Genomic DNA, 25686 nt, shown 5'->3' on the forward strand with positions numbered 1-25686 from the left:
AGGCGCAGCCCGCACTGCCCCAGTCTAACAATGACAACTTACAGCCAAGCCACCTCCTGATCTCCCTCCAGGGAAGGGAGACCCGCAAGGACACGCAGGTCGCCTGGGCAGAATCCGGTGGGTCCTTCAGTCCACCTGCAGACTTTCGGCATTAAAGGCCAATCAAGACCGACAAATCCTAATTCTTTCTTTTCATCCACATTTATTTCTCTGGGTTGCTACGCTATTGGGGGGCGGATTGCCAAAAGAAAAGCATTTTTGTACCATTCTTAGTTACACTCACGAGAAATATCAGTGGGACAGTGTGCAGGGCTCTCCTTGACCAGTTAGGACTTCAAAAATGCTTCAGCGAAGCTGAGCTCTGCCTTTGCTTATCCAGAGCCAAAATGTGGCCGACTCTTTTGAAGAGGCCCCGGGTGATTTCTCTCCCTCGGGCACTCCTAATTCCCGAAAAACTGCCGAGGAGCCCGAAAAAAGCAATGAAAAATAAACTGTATGGCGAAAACCCCTGGGATTGCCACAAAGCAACTTAAAGGCCTAAACCCAGCCAGGGACTTTACCTTTTGCCAATGAGAAGCTCCGAGCAGGTCTGTAAAGAGGTCAACATATTCAGATCCTTTCCTCCAGCAACAAGGAATCGGAAACCCCACGCGGTCACAATTTTCACTGACGTTCTTCTTCTCATCGCCCCCAACATAAAGTAGTAGAGGGCCTGTAGGAGAAAGAGAGATAACCAGGTAAATAAATAAGGGCCCTGCGTCCTAACCGCTTTAAAAGAAAACTTATCGAGGAAACGGGATCCTCCCGTATCTGCCAATCGCAGAAGTTCCGTCAGGGAGCAATTTCATTTCAGCAGCGGCGACAGCAGCTCCGTACTTCAAATCGTTTATCAAGTCAATTTCACGGCCATTGTTTTTTAAGATCAGAAGGCCGGGAATCTCAGCGCGTGGGAATGTGGCCAGGGCGATTTCCTCAGAGGAAGGTCCTCCAGCTTTTTGGTGGCAGAGAGAGAGAGAGAGACAGAGAGACAGAGGGAGGGAGGGAGGGAGGGAGGGAGAGATGCAAAACAGAAACCTTCTTTGTGAGTCTTTTCGGAGGGTAGGGGACTCCGGCAGCCAAAAAGCCTTCGGTTAGTCTGGGAGGGAATGGAGGGAGGGGAGAATGTTTTGTTGTTGAGAATGCGACTTGCTTTGCAAATAAGTCGAGTGGAAAAGACTGTATTTTTTTTTGCGTGTGCTTGTGTGTAAATTAAGAAAAAAAAAGGGGGGGCTTGGAATTATTTTTCCCCCTTTCCTCCCAGTTGCATATGCGTGTAATCACGTGCTTTTTTTAGGTGCGATAAATGTGTACGTGCTCATTTGTTCTGTTCTCCTCTGCAGGTGCCCACAAACTCGCTGTCCCTCCTTTCCTCTTTCTGACAACACACGCACACGCGCGTAAAACGACCGCCGCCACCTTTCATCGACGCCTTCACGCTTCTGAAACCCCCCCAGGCGCGCTGCTGCTGCTCCTCTTTTCAGGAAAACTCCGGTGGCTGGTCGCTACGTCGTCATCTCAACTGTGGTCCTATCTGCTCCGAACAAAGCCTCAAGGCATTCAGTGGCGCGTGTCACATACTCCAAAAGTCCATACGGATGAATAGAAGAATTTTATACGGCCACCTCGGTTGGCTTGATTTCCAGTAGAGGTTTGGTACTGAGCGGCTCTTTTCTTTCCAGTGATTTCTTTTTCCCCCGCGACAGGCCTGCCAAGGAAGGCAAATTTCAACTTTCCAGACAAGGAAGACCTTCCCAGCTTCTTGTTCCCTGTCACTGGGTTTGGCCGATTCTTTCCATTAGAACAGAAAGATCCATTGAGAGTCCCTTTCTGGAGCGAGGGCGGCGGCGGGGGGGGAGGATTCCTCCTCGTTTCCAAGTGAGCTATACCGCGGTTTGTCCAGCAGATGGCACTAGGATTCCATTCATTGCTCTCCCACAGACCCTGGTCCTCTAATCACGACGTGGCCTTTGTCTTACTGAATCTCGGGGATTGTCCACAATCACTCATTGCCGGAAATACGCGGCTTCGCAAGCGAACGGCTATTTTTAGGGCGGTGGCGGGGGAGAGGGCCGTGAGATGCTTCACAAAACGCGGGACTTCTCGAGATAATTTCGACCTCGACCGGTTGTTTTGAAGAATCAAACAATGGGAGGAAAGGTGTGTGTGTGTGTGTGTGTGTGTGTGTATGTATGAGGTTCCCGTAGCTGTGCCATTTGCTCTTCCGGCTGACGTCCCCGTTGGATTTTATACCAGGAATTGTCGGGGGGAATAAGGCAGCCAAGGCAACTGGCGGAGCGGCCTTTCCTTTCTTCCCCGCAGCTTCAGCCGCCTTGCTCCTCTGGCTCTTCCCGCTTTCGTCCCTTTTCTCCGGAAAGAGAAGGGCGGCTGCGGGAGAAGCTGGGCTGCCGTTTGAAGCGCTCTCAGTTTCTTGGGAACCTTTGCAAGGATGTCTGTCCTAGCCTCCTGGAAATAACTTGCAATTCACCGTTTCAGTGAGTCTTTGGGGCGTCCCTCCCTCCTCTACAGGAGGAAAACAAAAAAAAAGAGTCAAGGGGACTATTCTGCAAAGTGAAAGTAAGACCCAGCGATGCTTCGTTCTACATAATCGTGGTCAGAGCTAACCAAAGTGGAAGAAAGAGAGAGAGAGAGAAGGTAAAATCGGGTGTGACTGCCATTGTGTGTGTAGGTGTGTGAGACACACCTACACACAAAGAGAGAGAGAGAGGGAGGGAGAGAGAGGGAGGGGGAGATAGAGTGAGAGTTCTGTGTTTAGAAGAAAAATTAGAAAGCTGCTGTGAAAAGTCACCGTTCTGGGCTGTATAAAAAGGACCATATTATAATATATTTCAGAAGGCCGTGAAGCCTGGGTAGCCAGGAGAAACGAAACCATAATTGTACAGCTACTTACTTTCCCCGATATTTATCCACACATTAATTCTTACTGCTGGTATGGAGTTGATCCAACCAAAATAAGACTTGAAAGAAAGCTCCTAATGAATCTCAGCTGAATCCCTGAAATACATTATTTTATTTTCTGTGATCGTAATATTTATTATACGCCTTAATAGGAATAGAAGAGAGGGATAATAAAACGTGCTCTATTATAATCATCCTTTATTCATTCTTCCCTCCTCCTCTTGTTATGTTTTAAATCGCTCTATTAAATTCACCTCTCTCTGACTTTATTTGTACAACTACAAATAACAACTAGCGATTTTTGTTTTTATTCTTCTCTATGGCCCCCAAAGGCTGTTCAGGAACCTAACTTTTTAAACGGCTGTGTTTTTAAACTGAAGGAGAAATATTTTAATCCAGGGAAGAGCAGAGCTGAAGAAAGGCTGAAAAGCGAATCCATGATCTATTAGGACAGATCGCTCCTCCGCTTTCTAAAGATGAAGATTGGGAAGACCACAGGAGAAAACATTGGGCAGATTCTCACATTGACAAACAACCTCCAACACCATTGTAAACCCGCCGTGCTAAGAACAAGGAGTTGAAACCCAATGGCTGGACTCAGCTCAATGTTTATTTAAAGGAGAGGTGAAAACATCATCTCTTTAGCGCTCACTTCTTCCAACTGGCTTTAAATTTAAAGTGCTGGAGGAGTTGCCACCCCCCAGCTTTACAAACCATGTTTGAGTTTTGAGCATTTGAGCAGAGATCATTTTTATTTATTTTTATCTTGCTTTTATTATTTTTATAGATAACTCAAGGTGACTAACGGGTACCTAATACCCCTTCCTATTTCACCCACAGTAACAGCCCTGCAAAGAGGGTTGGACTGAGAAAAAGAGACAATGTTTTGTTTTATTTATTATTAAATTTATATGCCGCCCATCTTGTCTGAGAATGACTAATGCCATTTTCTCAGAAGGAAGCAAGCGCCTTTGAATATCATTTGTCCTTACTCTGAGCAAACTGTGTGAAGGATTGAAAGAGGGATCAACTTCTGTAAGCAGGGTGGGAGGGGGGGGGGAGCGTTTTCAGTTACCACCCTAACTTTGTATGTTGCTTTCCCGCTAAGCTTTGATGTCTGAGGGAAAGCTTGTTAAGAAGTTACTATGTTGTCAGGGGGATGAAAAGAAAAGGAAGGAAAACAGCAATGAAATCAGTTTTTATGTGTCAAATAGTACCGAAATATTGGTATGAGGAGTAATTAGGAGAAAGGCAATTTTTTTTTTTTGGGACTAGTAGAGTCCATACTTGCGCACTTGTGCCCCTGTTTTGGTAGGTTAAGGCCAGAGGGAACCCAAAGGGTCAGGTTTTGGCTGCCCTGAATGTTTTCTTCTCGAGCAGGATCAGTGGCTGCTCATCTTCAGGGCATCTCGAATCTTGCAATCTCACTGGCATAGCAGCCACAAGATTTTCCGCTCTTGGCATCTGTCAACAGGTCAAAGCCCTCCATTGAACTTTGCTAGCGAGATGGGGGGTGTTGTATCAATTAAACAAACCAACAAACATAGAATGAGCTTTCCCATTCCTTCCAGGAAAATGGATAGCCACTGCCGGGGGCAGAGAGTATGCTATATGCACCTCCATTAAGGAATTAAGAAGCTCCAAGATGGCACCCTTTTAGTTAAGGGCCTTGTGAGCACGGAACTGCAGTGCAAGACGCTGTCCTATTTTTTTTTGTTATTGAAGAAGGTTTGAATCCAGGCAAAGAATTTCCATTTCCACCTGGAACAGAAGTTTCTGTCTAACTCAATAAAGAGCATGTTCTGAGAAGGTAGGCAAGTGAAATAAAACACCAACTCTTAAGACCAGTTGATCAAGTCTCTTGTCGCTGTTTAGCATTTATTGCTTCTTTCACTAACACCCGTTTCACTTAGTAACAAAAGCTATCAGTGGCGTTCAACCTTTTGGACAATATATTTTTTTTCTCCCCCAGGGCCCAGAAAGGTGAATGAAGGCAACTGTGATTGTGATGAAGAATAACAGGGCATACAATATTTTATATTAAAATACACATTGATTTATACACACCTTTATATAGCTAAACATATAGGCACAATTGGCTTTAAACCTTTGGGGGGGTGGGGGGGGTGGTAGAACGAATCTCAGAAGGACCAGGGTTGGACAAAGTTGCTGTCAGGGCCAAGATCCCCTTGAAGTACACTCCATTACAAGTATGAGATGGGTCGCAAATGGGGGTAGGGGGCTTCATGGATTTAAGCCATGGCATCTCAGAGAAGCAGGACCGGAGTTGTTTTACCCTGACCATTATTAAATTGGGGTGGTGGACCAGAGGGAAGAATACAGGCAAGGTCTCACCCACCTCTCTCACACAATCCTAACAGCTCATGTTAGCACCTGAATGTTCTTAGCCATTGAAAAGTGTGTGACTGTAGACTCACTACCTACACTGCCTTTTAGTATGTGGGGGGAGGGGGGGAAGAGAGAGACAAGAAAAAAAAAAAACCAGAAGAAGAAACCCTAACAAAGTACAGCAATGGAGAAAAACTTAAGGAATTAAAACCAGACCATTAAAACTTGCAGCATCCCATTACAATCCAAGAAGTTGCAAACATGATCAAAAGCGCTTTCCCAAAATCTGCCCCTCAGGACAAGGAGACATTAAATATATTTCAAGTCTTTCCAAGAGTCCTTTTGAAACGGGAGGGTGCTCCCAACCTCCCTCTTTAGCCTCGGATCAAGTAACGGTGTCCTTCATTTTGGAGACGATTTTCTTGTCTTTGACTCTGCGGTTCTGGAACCAGATGGTGACCTGCCTTTCGGAGAGATTGGTGGCTGCCGATATGCGCCTCCGCTTATCCTTGTTAATGAATTTATTCAGGGCGTATTCGCTCTCCAGCTCCTTCAGCTGCAGCTTGGTGTAAGGCACTCGCTTCTTCCGCCCACGCCGGTATACGCACAGGTCTGGCTGGTTTAGTGCAACTTCCCCTGCCGGAGAAGAAGGGCAACAAGTGAGTAGGAAAGGGGACATTTTCCTCCCGGGTCAGAGCCAAGAACCCAGGGTGCCCCAAAAGGAAGAGTAAGAGAGAACTTTGGCTGTCTTCTCCTCTTCCTCTTGGAGGTCTCAGAAAAGGCGTCCCCCAATAGGTGCCTGGCGTGCTCTGGGCCGACAATTTCTGTGCAGCCGCCCCAACCCACCGCATAAAACCACATAAAACCGCAGATTCCCGAAGGCCATCACCAACCTTTTCTAGTTTTAAGAATCACCTCCTTTAAGAATTCCCCTTCTTCCCTCTTTCTTCCTCCACACGTTCACAACTGATTTGGTTGGGAAAGAACAGCTGCAGAGACTGGGGGGCATCCTCGCCCCCCCCACTTCCTCACCCCAGGAATAAATCCAGGGGAATAAGTTTAAGGTAATCCAAAAGTGCTTTTTCAAAAGGCAACTGGACTTGGTTTTGGTTTTCCTTGAAGACGTTTCGCTATTCCTCCAGGTTTGGCTTCTCCTCTTCGTCTTGGATGAGAAGCGAAGCGACTTGAAGAAAAGAACAACCAAGTCCAGTTGCCTTTTGAAAAAGCACTTTTTCCAAGTGCTTTGGAAATGACCTGGATGACTGAGAATCTCCATAGAAGGTGAAGGCAACTTCAGAGGACGTCTGTGCAGGATCGGTCCACAGCGCTCTAGTCCTACTCCAGACCTAAGTTTAAATAACTACCCGAACTGCAGTGGATCTAGCTCTGGAAGGAGGAATAACTCAGTTCCTTCTTAGTTAATTTATCCCCTCGTGCGATTATTTCGCTGTAATTTAGGAACGCTCTGACGCCACAATCGTTCGCGGGAACGGACTATACGGGACCTGGCTGGAGTCTCTGCTTTGGGCCTGGCCGAACATTCCCGTCAGCTCGAGGGAACAGAGAGTCTTTGCAGATTTCGGGCAGGCAGCCATTGCTTCTTGGGCCTTCTGCGCTGAACTCGATGGGGAATAAGGTAGCGCCTGGCTTTAAAGTTCTACGTGGGAACTGAATAGTAAAAGCAACCTCACTGGCAGCTGGACTCGGCAGCCGATACACACAACCTTCCTTCCTTCCTTCCTTCCTTCCTTTCCTCTTTCCTTCTTTCTTTCCTTCCCTCCCTCCTTCCTTCCTTTCCTCTTTCCTTCTTCCTTTCCTTCCCTCCCTCCTTCCCTCCCTCCTTCCTTCCCTCACTCCCTCCCTCCTTCCTTCCTCCCTTCCTTCCCTCTTTCCTTCTTTCTTTCCTTCCCTCCCTCTCTCCCTCCTTCCTTCCTTCCTAAGCGCAAGACAGCCTTTTCTCACCCGAAGCCCTTCAGACCTCTGACTACCATTCCACAGTATCAGGAAGCTACCAGACACCAAGCGAAGGCCTGCGCTTCTCAAATCGGCGGCCAAGCCTGCAACCCTACCGCCTCCAGGTTTTGAACGCTCCGGCCTTGACCTTTTTTTACCGGGAGCCCCAAAACTTCTTCCCGGCTGCCTGGGCGCGCCTACCTGGGAAGGAAGACTTCCAGAAGTGGGAGCCCGGGGCCTGTTCCTTGGAGCAGTATACCTGTCCGTTCCAGCTGTTAGCCAAAGTCCAGGACTGGTAGCCCTCCATGGAGATGTAGGTCTCGTGCCGGGGTTCCCCCGAAGGGGCCGCCGGTCCAAAACTAGAGACCACGTCCAGGTAGCCGGGGGCCACGTGCTGGTAAGGGCCGGTGGCCGCATAGCTCTGGTAGAAGGAGACCTCCTTGGCTCGCGAGGAAGCGTCGCTGCCGACGCCCGAGGTCGGGGTGGCGGCCCCGAGGCCGGCCACGTCCATGTACTTCTCCACCGGGAAGGCGGTGTGCGGGGCCGCTTTCAGCGCGGCGTTCTGCTGGAGCCCCACGCCGTGCCCCAGGCGGCAGCTGTAGTAGCCGTGGCCAAAGGGAGGGTAACCTGGAGGATAGCCCAGGGCAGCGGCGGCCGTCGTGGCCGAGGGAGGTGCCGCCGCCGCCGCCGGCCCGGCCGCAATAGGCAGTCCGGCGGTGCAGTCCTTAGACGAGGACGGCGTCTCAGAGGAAGAGGGTGGCGTGGAGCGCGCCGCGCTCCCCGGGCCCGAGCGCTCGTAGGCGAAGCCCGATCTCGTCGAACCCGGCGGCGACGACCCGAAGATGGGAGGGGAGAGGAAGGTGCGGCTCTGCGAGCAGCCCCCGCCGCCTGCCCCGGGCTCTCCGCGCAGCGCGTCCATCTCCCGGGCGGCCGCGGCTCGGCTCAGGCTTCCCGCGCCAAGCAGCCGCGCTCCAGCTGCCTCCGTCGCCGCCGCCGCCGCTGCTGCTGCTGCTGTTGCTGCTGCTGGTCCTTTTCCTCCCCGGCTTGGCCCTCAGGGGAAGAAGGCCTGCAGGCGCTCATGGCGTGCGAGTCGGGACGGGATGCAGAGCGGCGGCCTCCCTCTCCCAAGCGCCCGGGATGGTTTATAAAAACCCAAGGCCACACTGGGAGGGGGGCAGCAGCGCAGCCGGCCGTCCAAGGAGCTCGCCCGGGGCCTCATTGGCCAGGCGGTGCACGTGTCTCGGTCTGCGGGGCGGGCGGGGGTAGGGGTGGGTGGGAGCTGGGCCGGAGTTCCCTGCTCTCCCTCCCCTCCCCTCCCTCTTCCAACTTCGTTTGGGACTTCGCTTGAGTTCTCTCAAGGCAAGGAAAGTAGGGAAGGAGAGGAAAGGAAAGGAAAGGAAAGGGGGGAAAGGAGGAAAGGAAAGGAGGAAAGGAAAGGAAAGGAAAGGAAAGGAAAGGAAGGAAAGGAAAAGAAAAGAAAAGAAAAGAAAAGAAAGGAAAGGAGGAAAGGAAAGGAGGAAAGGAGGAAAGGAAAGGGGGAAAGGAAAGGAGGAAAGGAAAGGAAAGGAAGGAAAAGGAAAAGAAAAGAAAAGAAAAAAAGGAAAGGAGGAAAGGAGGAAAGGAGGAAAGGAAAGGAGGAAAGGAAAGGAAAGGAAAAGAAAGGAGGAAAGGAAAGGAAAGGAGGAAAGGAAAAGAAAGGAGGAAAGGAAAGGAAAGGAGGAAAGGAAAGGAAAGGAGGAAAGGAAGAAAGGAAAGGAGGAAAGGCAAGGAAAGGAGGAAAGGAAAGGAAAGGAAAGGAAAGGAAAGGAAAGGAAAGGAAACAGGAGGTAATTAAAAACGGAAACACGAAGATGTATCTCTACACGTAGATATATTTACATACATGTACATGCTTTCTCTCTTTTACATATATGTACGCGCTCTCCCTCTCCCTCCCCCGCCTCTCTCACACACACACGGATCCTGCCTGTTCACGCTTTTTCACCAAGATTTGGGAGCGACGTAGATTTCCAATAGTTCGCCAAGAGAAAGGGACAGACCCAGAATCCACAGGCCTCCGTCTTTAGGCCCGTGCTCTCGAGCGGCTGCTCCTTCGCCTTCCACGCCTCCCCTCCGCTGGCATTAACCTTTAGCCTTGGGCGGGAGCAGGAGCAGGAGGTCTCCAGAATTGGTCTGAAAGGAGCAGAATGTTTTAGCTGATTCGTGTGATCCCCTGTTAGTTTAAAAAAAAAAAAAAAAAAAGCAACCCTGTTAAGAAACGGGGCGTAGCAGGGCAGGAGGGGGAAACGGTCTTGGCCATTGCATTACACTTTCGCTCCCGGGAATTGTTCGCTTACTCTCGGAGCCTTCTGATCTCTGCTCTCCGAACCCAAACCAGTCCCTGGGCAACCTGCAGAATTATTCTTATTTTCCAAGTGCGGCGGCTGCGGCAATCCTTTTGAGTTGGCCTTTCTCCGACTCGACACATTGACGTGCCCGGCTCACTCTCGAAGTACTTCGTTTAGTTTTTGAACTATTTCCTCCGCCCCCATGTCGGATCGGTTTCCCTGGTTGTTTTCTTCGACTGCTGCCAGCCCCAGTAAGGATTAAGATCTTGGCTAGGCACGTGCGAGGCGAGAGGAGGAAAAAAGGTGATCTGTGTGTGCCTGTAATAATATTACCGGTGCACTCGCTGACTGAATCGGGGCGCCCAGAATAGACACCCCCGAACTCCTCCATCCGTTTCTATACGCCGAAAGAGCTGAGGTATACATGCCACTTTCTCCCACCACCCCCCTCCAGTAAAGTAAAGTAAAATTCCGAAGAGCCTGGTCGTCTTCCTTTGGGGCATAAACATGGAAATTTAAGGAGACACCAAAAGTCAACGAAACGCCGTTTACGTGAAAACGAAGCAAAAATTCCTCCAACTAAAGAGAACTCCTGTTGCATGCGATTTTTCATGGAAAGGACTTTCCCAACTAACTCTCATCTTCTGGCTTCTTCTGGCTTCTTCTGGCCACGCGAATGACTTCGAACAGCCAAGGGTTGATCTGCCCACTTGAACTCCAGATTTTTTTTCCACTCCCCGCAAGTCTTTCTGGCTTGCCCGGGATCTCCAACCTTTGGAAGGGGACTTTTCACGAAGCCGCCAGAACAAGGTTCTAGCACAGATCTCACAGCAGCCTTTGGCTAGCTGGTTCTCCTCAGGCGCGACTAATTAAAATGCCATCAAAATTGGGATTGCTAGGAATCGTAGTCCATTGCATGCTGGAAGGCTCTAGCTTGCGGTGGACTTTGGGCCTGAAGAATACTATAAAGCTGGGGCAAGGATGTTTGCCTTATATGACAGTGCACTGAATTGTTCATATGTTGGGTAGAGAAGAAAAGGAGGAAGGGTCGACCATGCCCGTGAAGCTAGGTTTTTTAAAAAACATACTATCGGCTAAAGTGCCTTTTAAATCCCTTAGCATCTCTGCAATGGGAAAGGCTATTTTTCCTCCCCTTGATGGAAGTACTACTCTAATAAAGCAGGCAAATTAAATCTGTGATAAAGCGGGATAAAGTTAGCCAACAAATGAATCTTTGGTTTGCTCCTAAATCCAAGAGCGGTGCTGCGGAACAAAGCAACCGGCTCCAAGAGACCCAGAGTAGTCAGAAAAGCAGTAAACACCTTTCTGTGGGATAAAACTCATCTTTGGGCTTACATGGGTAGCCTTCCTAGTGACCTTGGGTGGTTTTACAGAAGTGAGGAAAAGCACAGCAGCCAGAGGCATACACAACCACACACAGAAATTCACCATTGTTAGTCCGGAGTGTTTATTTTAACTTTCTATAATTTGCTCCTCATTCACCCTTGAAGCCAATATAGCAAAACCAACTAAGACCCTACTTACTTGTAGTTTATGTTAAATTTATCACATCATTACCCCACATTTATCCCCCGCACCTTTTATATATCTATATATCCTGTGCACCTATTGTATATTCAGTGACTTTTACATTTTTATGTCCGGGTTTTCTGGCCTGGTGGCTTGTAATAAAGTTATTCGATTTGATCAAGATCTTTGCTTTCCCTCCTCTTTAAATCTAGCTCAGATTTATTTGTGGGCTTGTGGGACAGAAAGTAATTAGGAAGGGTGTTCAATCTTTGGGTGTGTGTGTGTGTTTCAACTCAGCTGTATCCCACCGTTTCCGTTGCCCTTTATTATACAGATTTTAGCTATATTCCTCATTTGGAAATAGTTTTGACATAAAGTAAATCTCAGAATGGAAAGTAAGTTCCCAGCTTTGGGACAGTCAAGTTGAATTGCATTTGTGTCTACGGGGTAAAAGGATTCCTGAAGCATTTCCTTCTTTGGTGGCAAAAGGTCAGTGGGAAGGGTGAACTAAGCTAAGAGCTGCAGTCAAAGCCCCACTTATTTCTGGCAGTCTTCCCATGCAGTTCCTAATCAGGGAATAATCAATTTATTCCCAAATCCAAAGGTTGCATCCAATATGCTCAGAAACAATTCATTATGTAGGGAGTATCTCTTTTGTACTGAATTATATGACCTTCCAAAGTCATATAAACAGAAAACTGCTGCATGCTCTCAGCACTGGAGAATAAAAATCACGTGCTAGCAAGGCCAAAGAGTCACTCTAAGCCACTTTCTCCATTTGTGGCTCTGATTTTATTCCAGATGAGCCATGTTTTCTGGACAGCATCACAAGCTGCCGTTATGGAATAGGGGAGTTCACCCTGCCCTATGAATTTCAACAAACAAGGGGAGGAGAGAGGGACATAAAACAAGGATTTGCCAAGCCCAACCTGCCCAACCTGATTGCCCACTTTGAAATAGCACCTTTTTTGCTCCCAACTCCGCCCTTGTGGAACTTTTTCTTTCTCCTTGGCACTTAGACAAATAGACAAGTGTCAATATGTTAACTTAATAGCCTGAAAAGTCCATTTCCAAAATCAAAAGCTGTTTTAGTTTTTAAACCTTTCCCAAGCCTCTAAATCTCTTTTAACCACATCTTAAGATGCAAAGACTAAGGTTCAAAGTATTGCCTTTATGCCAAGGTGTTTTCAAATAGTTGCCAGTGGTATCCTTTAAAACTCTGGCCAGATTATCACTTCAATTGCCTAACTGGCATGGCTGACTTTTCTTTGGGAAAGTCAAAAAAACTTCATTTATTTTCAGTGGTTGGTCCCCAATGTCGTATTGAATGAGATTGCTTGAAGATACTGAAGGTTTTTAAAATATTAGCAATAGCTGCACAAATAGGTAATCCTACTTATTTTGCTAATCTACATATTCTTTGATCACCCTCCTCTTCCTCCCCCTCCACTCCCCCTTTCTCCGTCTTCTTTCCTCCTCCTCCTCCTCCTCCTCCTATTTTTTTAGTATTTATTTGATTTGTCAATCGCTTACAAGATACAGGTATAAGAATAAATATAGTTTTGAATACATGAGATAGATACTTATAAGAAAAATAAAAAACCCAATACTCCTCCTCTTCTTTTCTCCCCCATCTTTCTGGTTCATTTTCTTCTTCCTCTTCTTCCTCATTTTTTTAAAGTTCAGACTTTGTCCTTCCTCACAGGGAAGTCTCCAGGAGCCCACTGTGATTTAGGTTGTAGATCTGCTTCACTTCTGGCTTCTTGTGCCATTAATGGGTCGCTGTGTCTGTTGATTGTGTGGCAAAGTAGTAACATTTGCAGAGTGAGATACAGTGTATAATCCACCGCTTGTCCATTTGAAGTCATTCCACTGAGTTAAATCAGAGAGAATTTCATGAGACCTCATGCCAATAGACTGAGGTCAGGAGGAAGGAGTTGTCAGATCCAGAATGAAACCTGACCAGGCAGAGCAGTCCAAGTTCTTCACAAAATATTTTACTCCCTTTCAAGATTCCCTCTGCTTATACATGACAATTAATTGACTTGGTGACTTCTGTTGAATTCAGCAGAGGACAAAAAATGCTTAACTTAAACATTGCTGGAGCGGTTTAAATATGAAGACTTCAGTGTCTATCCCTGGAAAGGCATTTTAGCCACACAGTATTTTATTAAATAATGTAAAATAAGGTATTTTTTATTTTATTTGAGAATTGGTCTTGTGCTTATCCATCCAAATGAGGTATCCAAATATTATTTGTTTCAGCCTCTTTTACTGTGCTGGATTTTGATTCAGGTGGATCCTATGCAATTTCCCCCTGAAATAGAAGAAATCTGAGGAAACAGCAGAGATACCTATTTTGGAGCAGGTTACTTCCAAAGAGGTGTACCATTATAACCTTATCAGGACACCTCAAACACCATCATGCTAACAATGTTTACTGATTTAAGCCATGTAGCAAAGCTTATTTAGCGAACTGGTATTTTAGATTTCATGTTAGATGACTCCAAAGCCCTCCTGCCTCTGAATTTCCCATTGACCCAAATGTTTTCTGATTGTATATTTTTAGTGGGACAAAATATTAAGAATCTGGAAGATTTTTAATTGACTTTCCCAACTGCCACTAAGCTTTTGTGAGCTGCCTAAACCAATGTAGAATTTAAACTGGGATGGCAGGAAGGTAGGTGGGGGATGAAGGGTGGGGAAATTAGAATCCAGCCCCTGCTTGCAAGGGTGTTAGATGAAATGGTACCTGGCTGCTATGGGTTTTTATTTCCTGTTTTATATTTTGTTTTTTTGTGTGTTTGTTTTATTTTAAGCCACATACATATATAGGTGAGATAGGCAGCTGTATAAAACAAATAAATACATAGAAAATAAAAGTTAGGTTGGTTATACAGATGCAAGTTACATGTGAGTTTTCAAGTACCTTATTAAATTAAGAATGGCAATAAGTTAAAAACCCACTGTATTCTTTGAGGCTTGAGACAGCTCAACATTATGAATGAGGTGTATGTGAGTTAGTGGGGATTTCCAAATTTTAAACTACCGATTCTGTGGGTGTGGCTTGGTGGGCGTGGCAGGGGAAGGATACTGTAAAATCCCCATTCCCTCCCCACCCCACTAACCTGCTTTCCAGCTCCGTTCTCCTGTGTAGGGCAACAAAGGAAGACCCAGCTGATCAGCTGGGACTCGGGAGGCAGAGAATAGATGGGGTTGGCGGGTCCAGTCAGAGGTGGCATTTGCCAGTTCTCTGAACTACTCAAAATTTCTGCTACCGGTTCTCCGGCACTGGTCAGAACTAGCTGAATACCACCTCTGATGTGAGTTCAACCATTTCTCCCTCGTTGGTGGGAAAGCCATCCATGGCTGCTCTAGGACTGGGGAATGAATGTCTCTTTGAAGGGGGATGCCTTCTATCGAGTCTAATCAACGCTCAATGTCCAGGCTTTACCACTAGGTGGCCCTACAGGTTTTCCTGTGGAAATCCAGGAGGCTGATATATATGCTAGGTTCATTTTTGTTAAAAAAAAATGGGCAGCTATAGAAATCAAATAAATAGATTCTGCCGGACTCTGGCCTGGGATGGCAGCGAGAGACCTGAAGCCTTCGAATATCTAAATTAAAATTATTCTAATTCAGGGAGTGGGGGGAGGGGGATGGAAGAGAATGGGGAGGGGGAGGGTGGGAGAGGGGGAAGAGTTCTCAGTGGGTCAATAAAACCACGTGTCCCTGCTCTTCTTTAGGAAAAAGCAGGACAGGAAAGGTAAACAAGCCAGCAATCTTAACATGGTGTGAATCCCTAAAGAAAGAAGCCAAAACAAGAAACAAGATCCCCTTGAATTTCATCTCAAAATCTGTGCAATTGTCTGGGGAATTTACTTAAAAGTGGCCTGTTAGAAAAAACAGGATTGTTTTATGTTGGATTGTTTGGACTTAGAAAGTACAGCTTCCCCCCCCAAATACATGAAGTGGGTGGGGAGAAAGAGAGAGGGAGGGAGGGAGAGAGAGAACAGGATAAAATAATATGCTTATTAGGATGACCCTTGTTGATGATGACTGATTAAAATAATACAGTGTATGTGTATGAATGCATGTATGTATACACAGTATTGTTTTCTCTAAACAACTACAAAGTTAGATGGCCTTATCATGTTTACGGCTATTAAAGAATTACATCAACACAAGTACATCAAATGATTAAACTAAACTTTGTTAGAAGTTCAAATAACTCTTGTCACCAACTTTCTGGAATTATTGTTTGCTTGCTTGCTTGGTTCTCTCTTTGAATACACTGCTTATAAAAAACAGCAACCAACCAAACAGTAAATCTAATGGATGTTGTTATGGCAAAAGATGAGGATACCGCTCATCAGGGCAAAAGGAGAGTGGATTTTCCCCCGTGTGTGTGTGTGTGTGTGTGTGTGTGTGAGAGAGAGAGAGAGAGAGAGGGGGGGTGGGGGAGGGAGGAAGGGAGGGAGCACTCCCCAGGCCTCCTCCCAACCCAGAGAGAGCAACAGGAGCGAGTTGACCCTTCTTTTGACCCTTCTTGTTCTGCCTGACACCCGCGGTGAAACCAAGTTCATCCCAATGTAACGTCTGGCACTCGAGGGGTCTAGACAGATGTAAACACCGCCAGGACGTTAGGACGAGCTTCTTCAGGGAGCTCAGGAGAGGAGGACGCCATTGTTTATTACCTGTCTTAGCAGAAGTGCTCCGCAGTTCACCTCAAAGAACCCCGCCGTAAAGCTGGGAAGCAAATATTTGCTCAACCTTCTGCCTAGGAGCCCTCTGAGTTTCAAAGAGCTGGTGGGAGATTTAGATCCGCTGGAAACACGCCTTCCATTTCAGCGGAGGTGCGTAAGGCGGTGGCCAAGAAAAGGACAAACAGGGCAGCCGCTTCGGTGGTGTCAGAGGGGATGGTCCCCTAGAAAACCCACCACCCCCGCGGTGGGAGGGGAAGCACCAATCCTTGAAGGGACGGGGGAATAGAAAATTCAGCCACCTAGGTGCAATTCCTTTCAACAAGACGGAGAAGAAAACAAGAAGAAAAGTATCATTTCTACATTTGGTCCACTAAGATTTCCTCTTGCGAATGTGCTCCCGAATGGCCAAGTAATAAATAGTGTCTTTGTGTGTGAGTCACCTTTTACAACGCAGTAAGAACTGTTTCTGAAATAAACAGTTCTTATTAGTTTAGGGGATCAGGGACTCCCCCAAACTTGGCAAGTTCAAGACTCGTGGACTTCAATTCCCAGAATTCCTTAGGAGTTGAGGAATTCTGGGAGTTGAAGTCCACAAATTTTAAAGTTGCCAAGTTTGGTGGAAAAGGAGAAACGTCAGAGCACCTAATCCCCCCCCCTTCTTCTGTTGCGAAGTTTTTCTAAAAAGAAAGCCGGCGGTAACAACGGGGTCTTCTGGATGCTGATCTGGGAGCAAAAGGCGCTTTCTAAACGCGCGTCTCTAGCTGCAAATGTTCAGAAGATGCGGTCAGGGAAAGGCCGTAAACTGGGATTAGAAAAGAAACAAGACATAAACTCCTGCCCGGTTCAAAGCCTTCCGGAAAACAGAAGGGGGCGCCAAAGGCCACCCCAAAAAAAGAAAAAAGCGCCCGCTGATATATCCTTTCCTATTTTGAGGAGAGGTTGCCCAAGCTGCAGTCTGCGCCGAAACTCGCCCAGGTGCTCCCGGGCCCCGGAACGGCTTCCTATATGTTATTCCCTTCTATCGGCCTTTTACTTCGATCGTTTGTATCGGGATGGGGTGGGATGCGGGTTAATAGTTGCTTCTTGCAGGAATTCCCCCCACCCTACTCTGCGTGGGCTTTGCGGGTGTCACGAGGCCTCGTGGGGGATTCAGGAGTTTTTTTTAAAAAACCCGCTCCGTTTCGCCGAGTTGCCACGGATTCAACCAGCATCGACTTCCACAGAGAAAACGAGACAGCCGGGAAGTGCAGGGTTCAAATTTTCGAGCTGTCCCGCCAGGAAATGCAAAAGCAAAATGGAAAAAGCAGCTGAGGTTGCTTTTTTTTTTTTTGCTCCCTTAATCAAGGCTCGGAAAGAGGACTTTGTCCACTAGCTGGTTCATTCTCCGTGGCTGTGTGTGTATATGTATTTTCCTGGATATATTCTGTGTTGGTGTGTATTAATCGTTTCCTAGAGGAAGGGTAGGGAAGCAAAAGGATAGGAGCGCAATTTTAACCCAAGCAACGATCCACAATACAGTACTAGGGAAGCCCGTTTGTGCAAGGGCGTTTCAGACAACCGGAGAGGCTTCTGTTTCCAGCTTGTTGCCCTTTCCCAGCCCTTCCGGTTTCAACTGAGTCCAGCCTTCGGCTGCTATTGCTACGAAGTTCAACTCAGGACGCCCCTTAATGAAAGGAGGAATCGGGTTTTAGGCCTATTCGCCCTTTGGAAACCTTAAAGGTGAAACCCCAAAACCCCCTTTCCTTGGGGGGGGGGGAGAAAAATAATAATCCGCAGGCTCGCTTGGATTCTTCCGAGCTACTTAACAGTATGCAGCAATGCGTCTGTTCTTATTAGTCTGCGGAAGTATTAAGATTGCGAGGCATTAACTAACTCAGCTGTTTTAATTTGTATTTTTGGCATGCAGAGGAACGAATTCTTCCAAAGAATTCAGGGGCTTTGGGGGTTTCTTTCCAGTTCAATGAAGTTCGGCTCAGAACTCAGATGCCACCTTTCCTCCCAAACCAGATGGTCTATGCCCAGATTCACCGGGTAGCATCCCACCTAAGTCACACAGGCCGATTTTTTTTTTTGACCCACTCCCTGGAAAGGAAAAGAAAGGAAAGGAAAGAAGGCCGAAGTGCGCATTGGCGTCCGAAGCAGCGGCACTCGCACCCTGCTAGTTTTAAGCCACACGCCGATCAACTCTCTCCAGGCGAAATCTTTCCGGTGGATGGACAAAAAAAAAAAAGGCTCGCTTTAAGCCCGGGATCTGCCAACTGTATATACTCGTTCTGAAATCAGCAGCGGGACTTAATCTCTTTGGAAGTCAAACGCAGGGGAAAGGGGTTGGGGGTGTAGAAGAGTCGCGCGCGATCAATCCGGGGCGCTCAGCAGCCAGGAGAAAGTACAAAACAGGCCACCCTGGGTTGGCCCGGCTGGCCATGTCCGTGTGGCCCCCTAAGAAGCGCTCCAGGGTTATTAATGACAATATTAGTGGCGCTTAAACTCTCTCTCTCTCTCTCTCTCTCTCTCTCTCTCTCCCCCCTCCCCCCATTCTCCGTCCCCTTTCGGCGCTGCTTCTTCGGCGGAATTTGAAAGAGGAGAGAGAGCACGTGAGAACCGGGAAAGGGAAACAGACGAGCAATCTGAGGTTCAGGTAACTTGCCGTTTGGCTGAGGGAGGAGTGGGGGGGGGGCTGAAAGAGAGGAGGAGATCCCTGGGCGTGTCGCCTTCTTTGCCTGCCCCGTTGAGACTTGGGAATCGAGGCCTTCACCAAAGACAAGAAATTGATATTTTAAGCAAGTATAAACACCGTTTCGATTGAAAAGGGCGGAGAGAGATTGAAGCGAGATCTAGGCAGGGGGGAGAAAGGAGTGAATGAATGAAAGCTCCCTTCCTTGCTTCACCTACATTCAAACAAGCCCACACACTTCTCCGCCGATTTAAATCGTGTTTTGAAGGCGCGTTGCCCCCTCCCCTTCCTTCAGTGAAAGGATGTTGTGCCCAAGGCGAAGGAAACACTTTAAGCAGACTTCCGTCGTTAAAGGGTAGACCCATCCTCTGTCAGAAAAAAAAAAACTTTGGAAGGGGGGGCGGAAAGGGGGGTCTGTGGGGCGCGCTAAGGAAATGTAGGGAACCCGCTGAGATGACGCAGAACGGAGCCGTTCCCCGGCTGGGGGTTGCGCCTGATGCGCCCGGTCTGATAGGTAAGCATTTGCCGAGAACGTGTGGAAGGCTGAAGATGGGGCGGTTTCGTGGCCGGCGGCCAGGGCGAGTGGGTTTCTTCCAGGAAAACCCGTTTTTGGTTTTTAAGGACACCAGCGAAGCGGGTCAAAAGCTAGCAGGGAGATGGGTGGGGTGTGTGTGTCAAACGGTCTCCGCCTCCCTCTTCCCTCGGGCAGGTTTTCTTCTCCCTTGGCTGTCCCCCAAACCCCTTTCTCAGGAATCACACAATCTGTTTCCGCCGTTTATCCGGCGTTGCTGTTGGACGGAGAGAGGGGAAAAAAAACGAACGAAAAAGAAGCGGCGCCTTTAGGAGCTAAAAAAAGAAAAGAAAAAGAAAGCGAGGCACACACTCACGCGGGCGCGTTCACACGCACACAAGCTCTCGGTCTCTCTCTCTCTCTCTCTCTCTCTCGTGCACAAAAGCAAATGGGGTGGGGGCGAAAAGGGGGGGCTGGAATCAGGGCATAATGATTCACCTAAATGAAGGGGGAAATGTTGCTCAGTTCGTTTATTAATCAGGCTGCCAATTTCACCCCAGAGGCCAAATCTCAGCATCCCGTGCAGGATCTGATCGAGCGCCGGACGAGGACTCCTCTCTGCCGCCGCCGCCGCCCCCTCCTCCTCCGCCTCCTCCTCCTCCTCTCCTCCTCCTCCTCCTCCTCTCCAGTCCTGGTCTTTCCGCCTCCCTTGGTGGATCTATTTGTCTGCTCTGAAGCCGCCTTCATTATCCGCTGACAGGATCTTGTATTTATTTGCTTATAAACCTGTTACAATAAATGATTATTCGACCAGCGTCATTCGTACCTTAATGACGAGCCCTCCTTTCCTGTGATGAATGACATTTCGGGGCTAGAAAGGATGTATAGGTCATTTTGACCAGTCATTCCCTTAGCGTTTACATCTCGCTCCCCTTTCTCTTCTTCTTCTTCTTCTTCTTCGTTTTGTGCCTCCTTAAAAAAAATAGAGATATTTTCCTGACCTGAAAGCGAATAGGCCCTTGTTGCCGTGAGCTGATTATTAGAAGGACCAACCATATATTTATATACATCACACCTACAACCACGGACATTCAGGCACGCACGCCTGCATACGTTCTCTCATCCAATATTTTTTTTTCCCAGTGTGGGGGGAGCTGAGATGATGGAAAGAATAAGAAAAGAGATGATTTTGATGGAAAGGGGGCTGCACAGCCCCACGGCTGGCAAAAGGCTGGCGAACCTGACCGAGGCGGCTGGGAACGCGGTCCTGGAGGCCCTGGAAAACTCGCCCCACGGCGGCCGGCTCAGCCCGAGACTAACTTCCGCTTCTGTGCACAGCTCCATCGGGGATCACCCCGCCGCCAAAGGCAAATTCGAGATCGACGCTTTATTCAGCCTTCAGCACCAGAACAGCGAAAGCGCCGGAGCTGCAGACCTGCCTCCCACCGAAAGCCGGAAGAAAATGAGCCATTACTCAGAAGTGGCGGCAGAGGTAGACATGAACAGCGACGTGGAGGTAGGCTGCTCCGCGCTCCGCTCGCCCACCAGCCTGGCCTCCTCCCTGAAGGAAAGCAATAACAAAGGTAACTCTCCTCTCTCGCGCTCCCCATCCCACCCCCGAAGCCGGATTTTAGCGGGGCAAGGATTGAGGGGGTGGGGTGGGGTGAGGGGGTGGAGGGTGGAATCCAAGCCCAGCAGGATCGAACCCTTATCCTATGTTCTTCTTTTACTTATTTCCTTTCCCCAGTTGGAGAAGAAATCCCGTAAAATACGAGGGTATTAATTTGGAGACCAACTGAAGGTGCTAGGAACACACACGAGTGCCTCCCAAGCACTCTTAAGGAATCTGAAGGAAAAGGTTATGGAGTTCTGTGGTTGCACCCACTGTCCGCACTAAGCGACTCTCGAGTGGCATTTATACTCTGGATTCTCTGTGTCAGTGCTGTGCACGACAGGAGTGAAAATGCATGTGTACCTATTACACAGCAGATCCCCACATCCGAGGAGATCGGCTACGGGATTTACACGGCTGACCCAGAAATCCGAGAGTCACTTATTTGTAGGCTATGTTTAACCCTCTTCCCCGATTTCGCAGTTGTAAACAAATGCTTTTTGCTGGATTTTGATGAAGTGTGTTTAGAAAGGAGTGTGTATACCGATCAACTCCAAGATCGCAATTAGATCCTGTAGGTATAATGGATGTAGCTCCGTTTATTTAGAGCGTAGCTAGCGGGATCCTTTAAGTAAATTATCTCCACATATGCCTGATTTTCTATTCTGGGCTTTAATTGAATTTAATTTTAATTGCTCTTTTCTATACCTACTTTTTGCCTTCTCCCTCCCTCCTGTGCGACCTACTTAGCACTTTTAACTTTGACTAGGAATAATGCATCATAATGCCACAAACTCATCCAAAAACTTATTTTTAAAGCAGGGAAGAACACATTCAATCGGACTCAAGTTGCGCAATTAGAATCATCAGAGGCTGTGGGACTGTGGGAACTTTTAGGAAACACATTTTTAATAGGGCGTTCGTTTGCCATCCGAACTGGGCAAGCCTTTCCATTTATCTTTCTTTTGTATATCTCTGGAAAAAAAAGTGAACGAAAAAGTAAGGGGGAAAAAAATCCCCAGCGATGGGCCGCAGAAAAGATTAGCTGTAGGCACCTTACAAAAGACACCTCTAACTTTCCCCATCGAATATATTATTTTAGGCAGCGTGGAATCTTTTTATCAATAGATTGTTTTTATTTTTAAAGGATGTTTAACTTTCTTGATGACTTCTCATTTAACTTCAAACAACAGATAAAAGGAGAAACTTTCTATTGATTCTATTCACGCCGTCAATTTGTTTTCCCCGACATTAATTATTGGGGGGAGTGTGGATTGCAAGGGCTGAAATCGTCCAGGCAGCGCGACTCCGGGACAATAAAGCAACGTCTTTCTTTTGTCACTTTTTTTTTCCTGGAAGGCTATTCGGAGAACAGTTCGACTCCCAGCACCACCAACTCTTCCTCAGGATCCACACTGGGCAACTTGCACAGCGGAAGCAGCCTGAGCACTTCCAGCTCCGGGGCCGATCAAGTGAGGAGATACCGCACCGCTTTCACCCGGGAGCAAATCGCCCGGTTGGAAAAGGAATTCTACCGCGAGAACTATGTTTCCCGGCCTAGACGGTGTGAGCTGGCCGCGGCGCTCAATCTCCCCGAGACCACCATAAAGGTATTTGCCGAGAAAGAGGGACTCAGGAGAGGCAGGCCGGGCCGGGCGGGGAGGGTGGCTGGCTGGCGGCTCGGGACTCGATTTGAGGGTTTGGGTTGTCACTTCCGTGTGTGTGTGTGTGTGTGTGTGTGTGTGTGTATGTAGCTCCCTAGGCTGTAATCCTGTTTCAGCGGGGCTGCCCTGAGACTGAAAAATGTCCTCTCCAGCGCTGGCTTCCTCAGAAAGGAGGAAAGAATTCTGATCAATGTAAAAAGGAAGCAGATAAATAAAAGGAAAGCTGATTGCTTTGCTATTTTAAGAACTTCCTCTTTCCATGGGATATATTTTCGTATTTTATTTTCTTCGCTTTACGTTATTCCTTTTCATATTTGTAGCTACATATACACACACAGAAAGAAAGAAAATAAAGAGATAAAAGCAAAGACGGAGTGAATGAAATATCAATAATAAAAATAAAAGAAGCGGGGAAAGGGATCGGATAATTAACCAAGTCACTCTAGAACTGAATATACACATTTTATTTTTTCCCATTGGTGTATTTTTGTTATTTTTCTCTATAGGAATTTTCTCTTCCCTTTAAGAGAAAGAGGATGCTAAGCCATGAGGCCTCCTGTAACTTTTTCAAAAAATGTAGATTGGCACTACAAATAAAAACAGATTAAAAAAGAGAGCAGCATTAATAGTCTTGTATTAAACGTATCTTTGTGCTTTTTAACCTGAAAACCCGGAATTGTGCCTTCAGCCTAACTCTTCAAGAAGGCATTATGTGAATCATTTCCTAAATAATAATTGCAAAGGGGACTGAGATAAAATGACAGTGAAAAATATATTAGAAAGCATTCCCCACCTCGAATCCCTTTTATTATGGTGGTTATTTTATAAATTCAGCGGAAACTTAGTCTTATAGCAGTTTTCACCTTCTGAAAATTTGGCACTGGGTGATAATTTCAGTTTTGTATATGCTTATTTATCATGGACAGAAACTAAGCTGAATTAATAGTAATTAATTGGATTAATTGGATTGAATTGAACGGCCAGTTCAGAATAAAACAAAACTAGAATTTCTGATAAACTTTTAAGGTGGATTTTTGAGAACACTGGCAGTGATTGTTCAGATAAAATACAAAATGCTTTTTCGCAAAGAGACACTGATGTACTTCTAGCCTGAATTAAAATCAAAGAAGCCAGAATGTTAGAGAAGGATTTCGAGTTGATTTGTCCAGGATTACAACGCAGGCAGCTTCTGTTCGATCTTGGGTAAGCGTTAGCTGACGAAAAACGGCCTCCGCGAAGCGATTTTAAGCAGAACCGGAATTCCGCCTGCGAATCGGTGGCAGGGTTCCTCTTGGCCAACTAGGAAACGGCCGTAGTGGTTAATTAAGATAGGGACCTAGAAACCAGGAGGCTGTGAGTTCTAGTCCCGGCTTAGACACAAAAGCCCAGGTCTGGGTGACCTTGGACCAGTCCCTCTTCTCTCAGCCCAGCCCACCTCACAGGGTTGTTGTCGTGGGGAAAAGAGAAGGAGGAGGAGGAGAAAAGGCTGTTTCGTGTGTTCGGGCTTTGGGTTGTTTATAAACTGAGAACGGGGAAATCTAATCCCTGTTCAAAAGAGAAAAGCGAGGAGGGGAGGAAGCCGAGGCGGCCGTTGCTCGGGCTCTCTCCCGCCTTTCTGACTCACTCCCCGCCTCCCCCTTCCTCCTCCCCAGGTGTGGTTCCAGAACCGGCGCATGAAGGACAAGCGGCAGAGGCTGGCCATGTCCTGGCCCCACCCGGCGGACCCCAGCTTCTACACCTACATGATGACCCACGCGGCAGCCACGGGGAGCCTGCCTTACCCTTTCCATTCCCACGTGCCCCTCCACTACTACCCGCACGTCGGGGTGACGGCGGCGGCAGCGGCGGCGGCGGCGGCCTCCGGAGCGGCCGCTTCGCCCTTCGCCACCTCCATCCGCCCGCTGGACACTTTCCGAGCCCTCTCGCACCCGTATTCCCGGCCGGAGCTGCTGTGCAGCTTCAGGCACCCGGGCCTCTACCAGTCGCCCGCCGCCGCCGCCGCCGCGGGGCTCAACAGCAGCGCGGCGGCATCCGCAGCGGCGGCGGCGGCAGCGGCGGCAGCGGCGGCGGCCGCCTCCTCGGCTCCTCCCACCGGCTCCGCCCCTTGCTCCTGCCTCAGTTGCCACAGCAGCCAATCAGCGGCGGCGGCGGCGGCGGCGGCCGCTCTGGGCTCGCGCTCCTCCAGCTCGGATTTCCCCTGCAGCGCGGCGGGAGCAGCGGCGGCCGCTTCGCAGCGCTCGGAGAGCAGCTTCCTGCCTTACTCGGCGGCCGTGCTCAGCAAGACCGCCGTCCCTTCCCGGACCAGCGGGAGGAAGCTCCCTTGACCAGATAACCAGCCACCACCCCCACCCCCGGCGGCCTCCCAAGGGCGCAGATGGAGCCGGGGTAGCCCGGGGCTGGAGCGAACCGTTTGGGGGACAAGGTGGGAAGGGAAGCGAAGCCCATATGGCCGGAGCTCTAAACACAGAAAAGCGGTTTATTTTCTAGTGCTGTGCTTAACGATGCTGGCTTAGGACGGCTCCGGTTTAATACGGAATCCCCCCAAAAAAAAAAAAAGGAGAGGAACTGCTGTGGCTGCTGCTGTTGCAAAAGTTTTAATAGATGGGTTTGGGCCCCGTAGACCAAAAACTATAAGCCTTCCTCCTCCTCCTCCCTCTCCCTCCTCTCTCTCAGTTGGAAGGACCGTCTGTGTGTAGAAAAGGGGGAGAGAGTTAAAAAAAAATTTTTTAAAAAAGGGAGAGGGGAAGCGAAGCCTTCCAGACATTTACGGTACTTTCTTTTGAGTCTTTGGGGAGCCTTGGCTCTGCTCCCCCTGCTGATGGCAATGGGAACTGTTTGGCCTTTTTCTCGGCGTTGAGCTGCCTTTTGTTTTTTGGTTTTGTTTACCTGATTTGTTTCCTCCTCCAAAACCTGGTTTTTGGAGAGCTTCATATTTATAGCCTGGTTCCTTCGTCTCTCCCGCCCCCCCTTTTCTTTCTTTCTTTTGTCCTGAAGCAAACTACCAGCAGTATCAATTTATAGGAATTTGGTGGAGGATGTGAAGCTAACAAATGCCTGCGGTTCAAGGAGTTTTAGGGGAAAGGAAAACTCGGTGTTTAGTGCCCTTTCTGATTTTTTCCCCCCTTTGAAGACGCTTGAGCGGGCCTCCAAAAAAAAAAACGCTTCCCTGAATTAAATCATACGGGGGTGGAGGGGGGCCTTGAATGGGTTGGTTAAAAGAAAGGCAGGGTAGTTTAGAAAAACAGGAAGTGCAGCATGTTGCCTCCCAGTCTCCTATTCTGCATTATCTGGAAAATACTTGAAACTTTCTTGGCATGTATCCTATCCTAAAACGGATCTTCTACATAACTTTTTTTTTTAAATGTTAAAATCTTTCCCTGTTCCCCCCTTCCCGGAGGAAAATAA

At 48.0% G+C, this 25686-nt stretch overlaps 2 protein-coding genes across 2 annotated transcripts; one reads left to right on the plus strand and one right to left on the minus strand.

Moving 5' to 3' along the window:
• Positions 1 to 5689: 5689 nt before the first annotated feature.
• On the minus strand, positions 5690 to 9788 carry HOXD13 (homeobox D13). The gene is made up of 4 exons (XM_026677731.2): positions 9742 to 9788; positions 9308 to 9429; positions 7459 to 8307; positions 5690 to 5940 (listed from the first exon to the last, which is right to left on the minus strand). Exons 1-4 carry the CDS (start codon positions 9786 to 9788, stop codon positions 5690 to 5692), a joined length of 1269 nt encoding a protein of 422 aa, XP_026533516.2.
• A 10376-nt stretch (positions 9789 to 20164) lies between these two features.
• On the plus strand, positions 20165 to 25369 carry EVX2 (even-skipped homeobox 2). The gene is given in 4 exon segments (XM_026677750.2): positions 20165 to 20588; positions 21977 to 22227; positions 23934 to 24573; positions 24576 to 25369. Coding segments are annotated over 4 exon segments (1353 nt in total). The 3' UTR covers positions 24614 to 25369.
• Positions 25370 to 25686: the final 317 nt, after the last annotated feature.

Source organism: Notechis scutatus, chromosome 1 (genome assembly GCF_049901735.1).
Source record: "Notechis scutatus isolate UNSWTSFEM ecotype Mainland chromosome 1, rNotScu1.2, whole genome shotgun sequence".
Lineage (NCBI taxonomy): Eukaryota > Metazoa > Chordata > Lepidosauria > Squamata > Elapidae > Notechis > Notechis scutatus.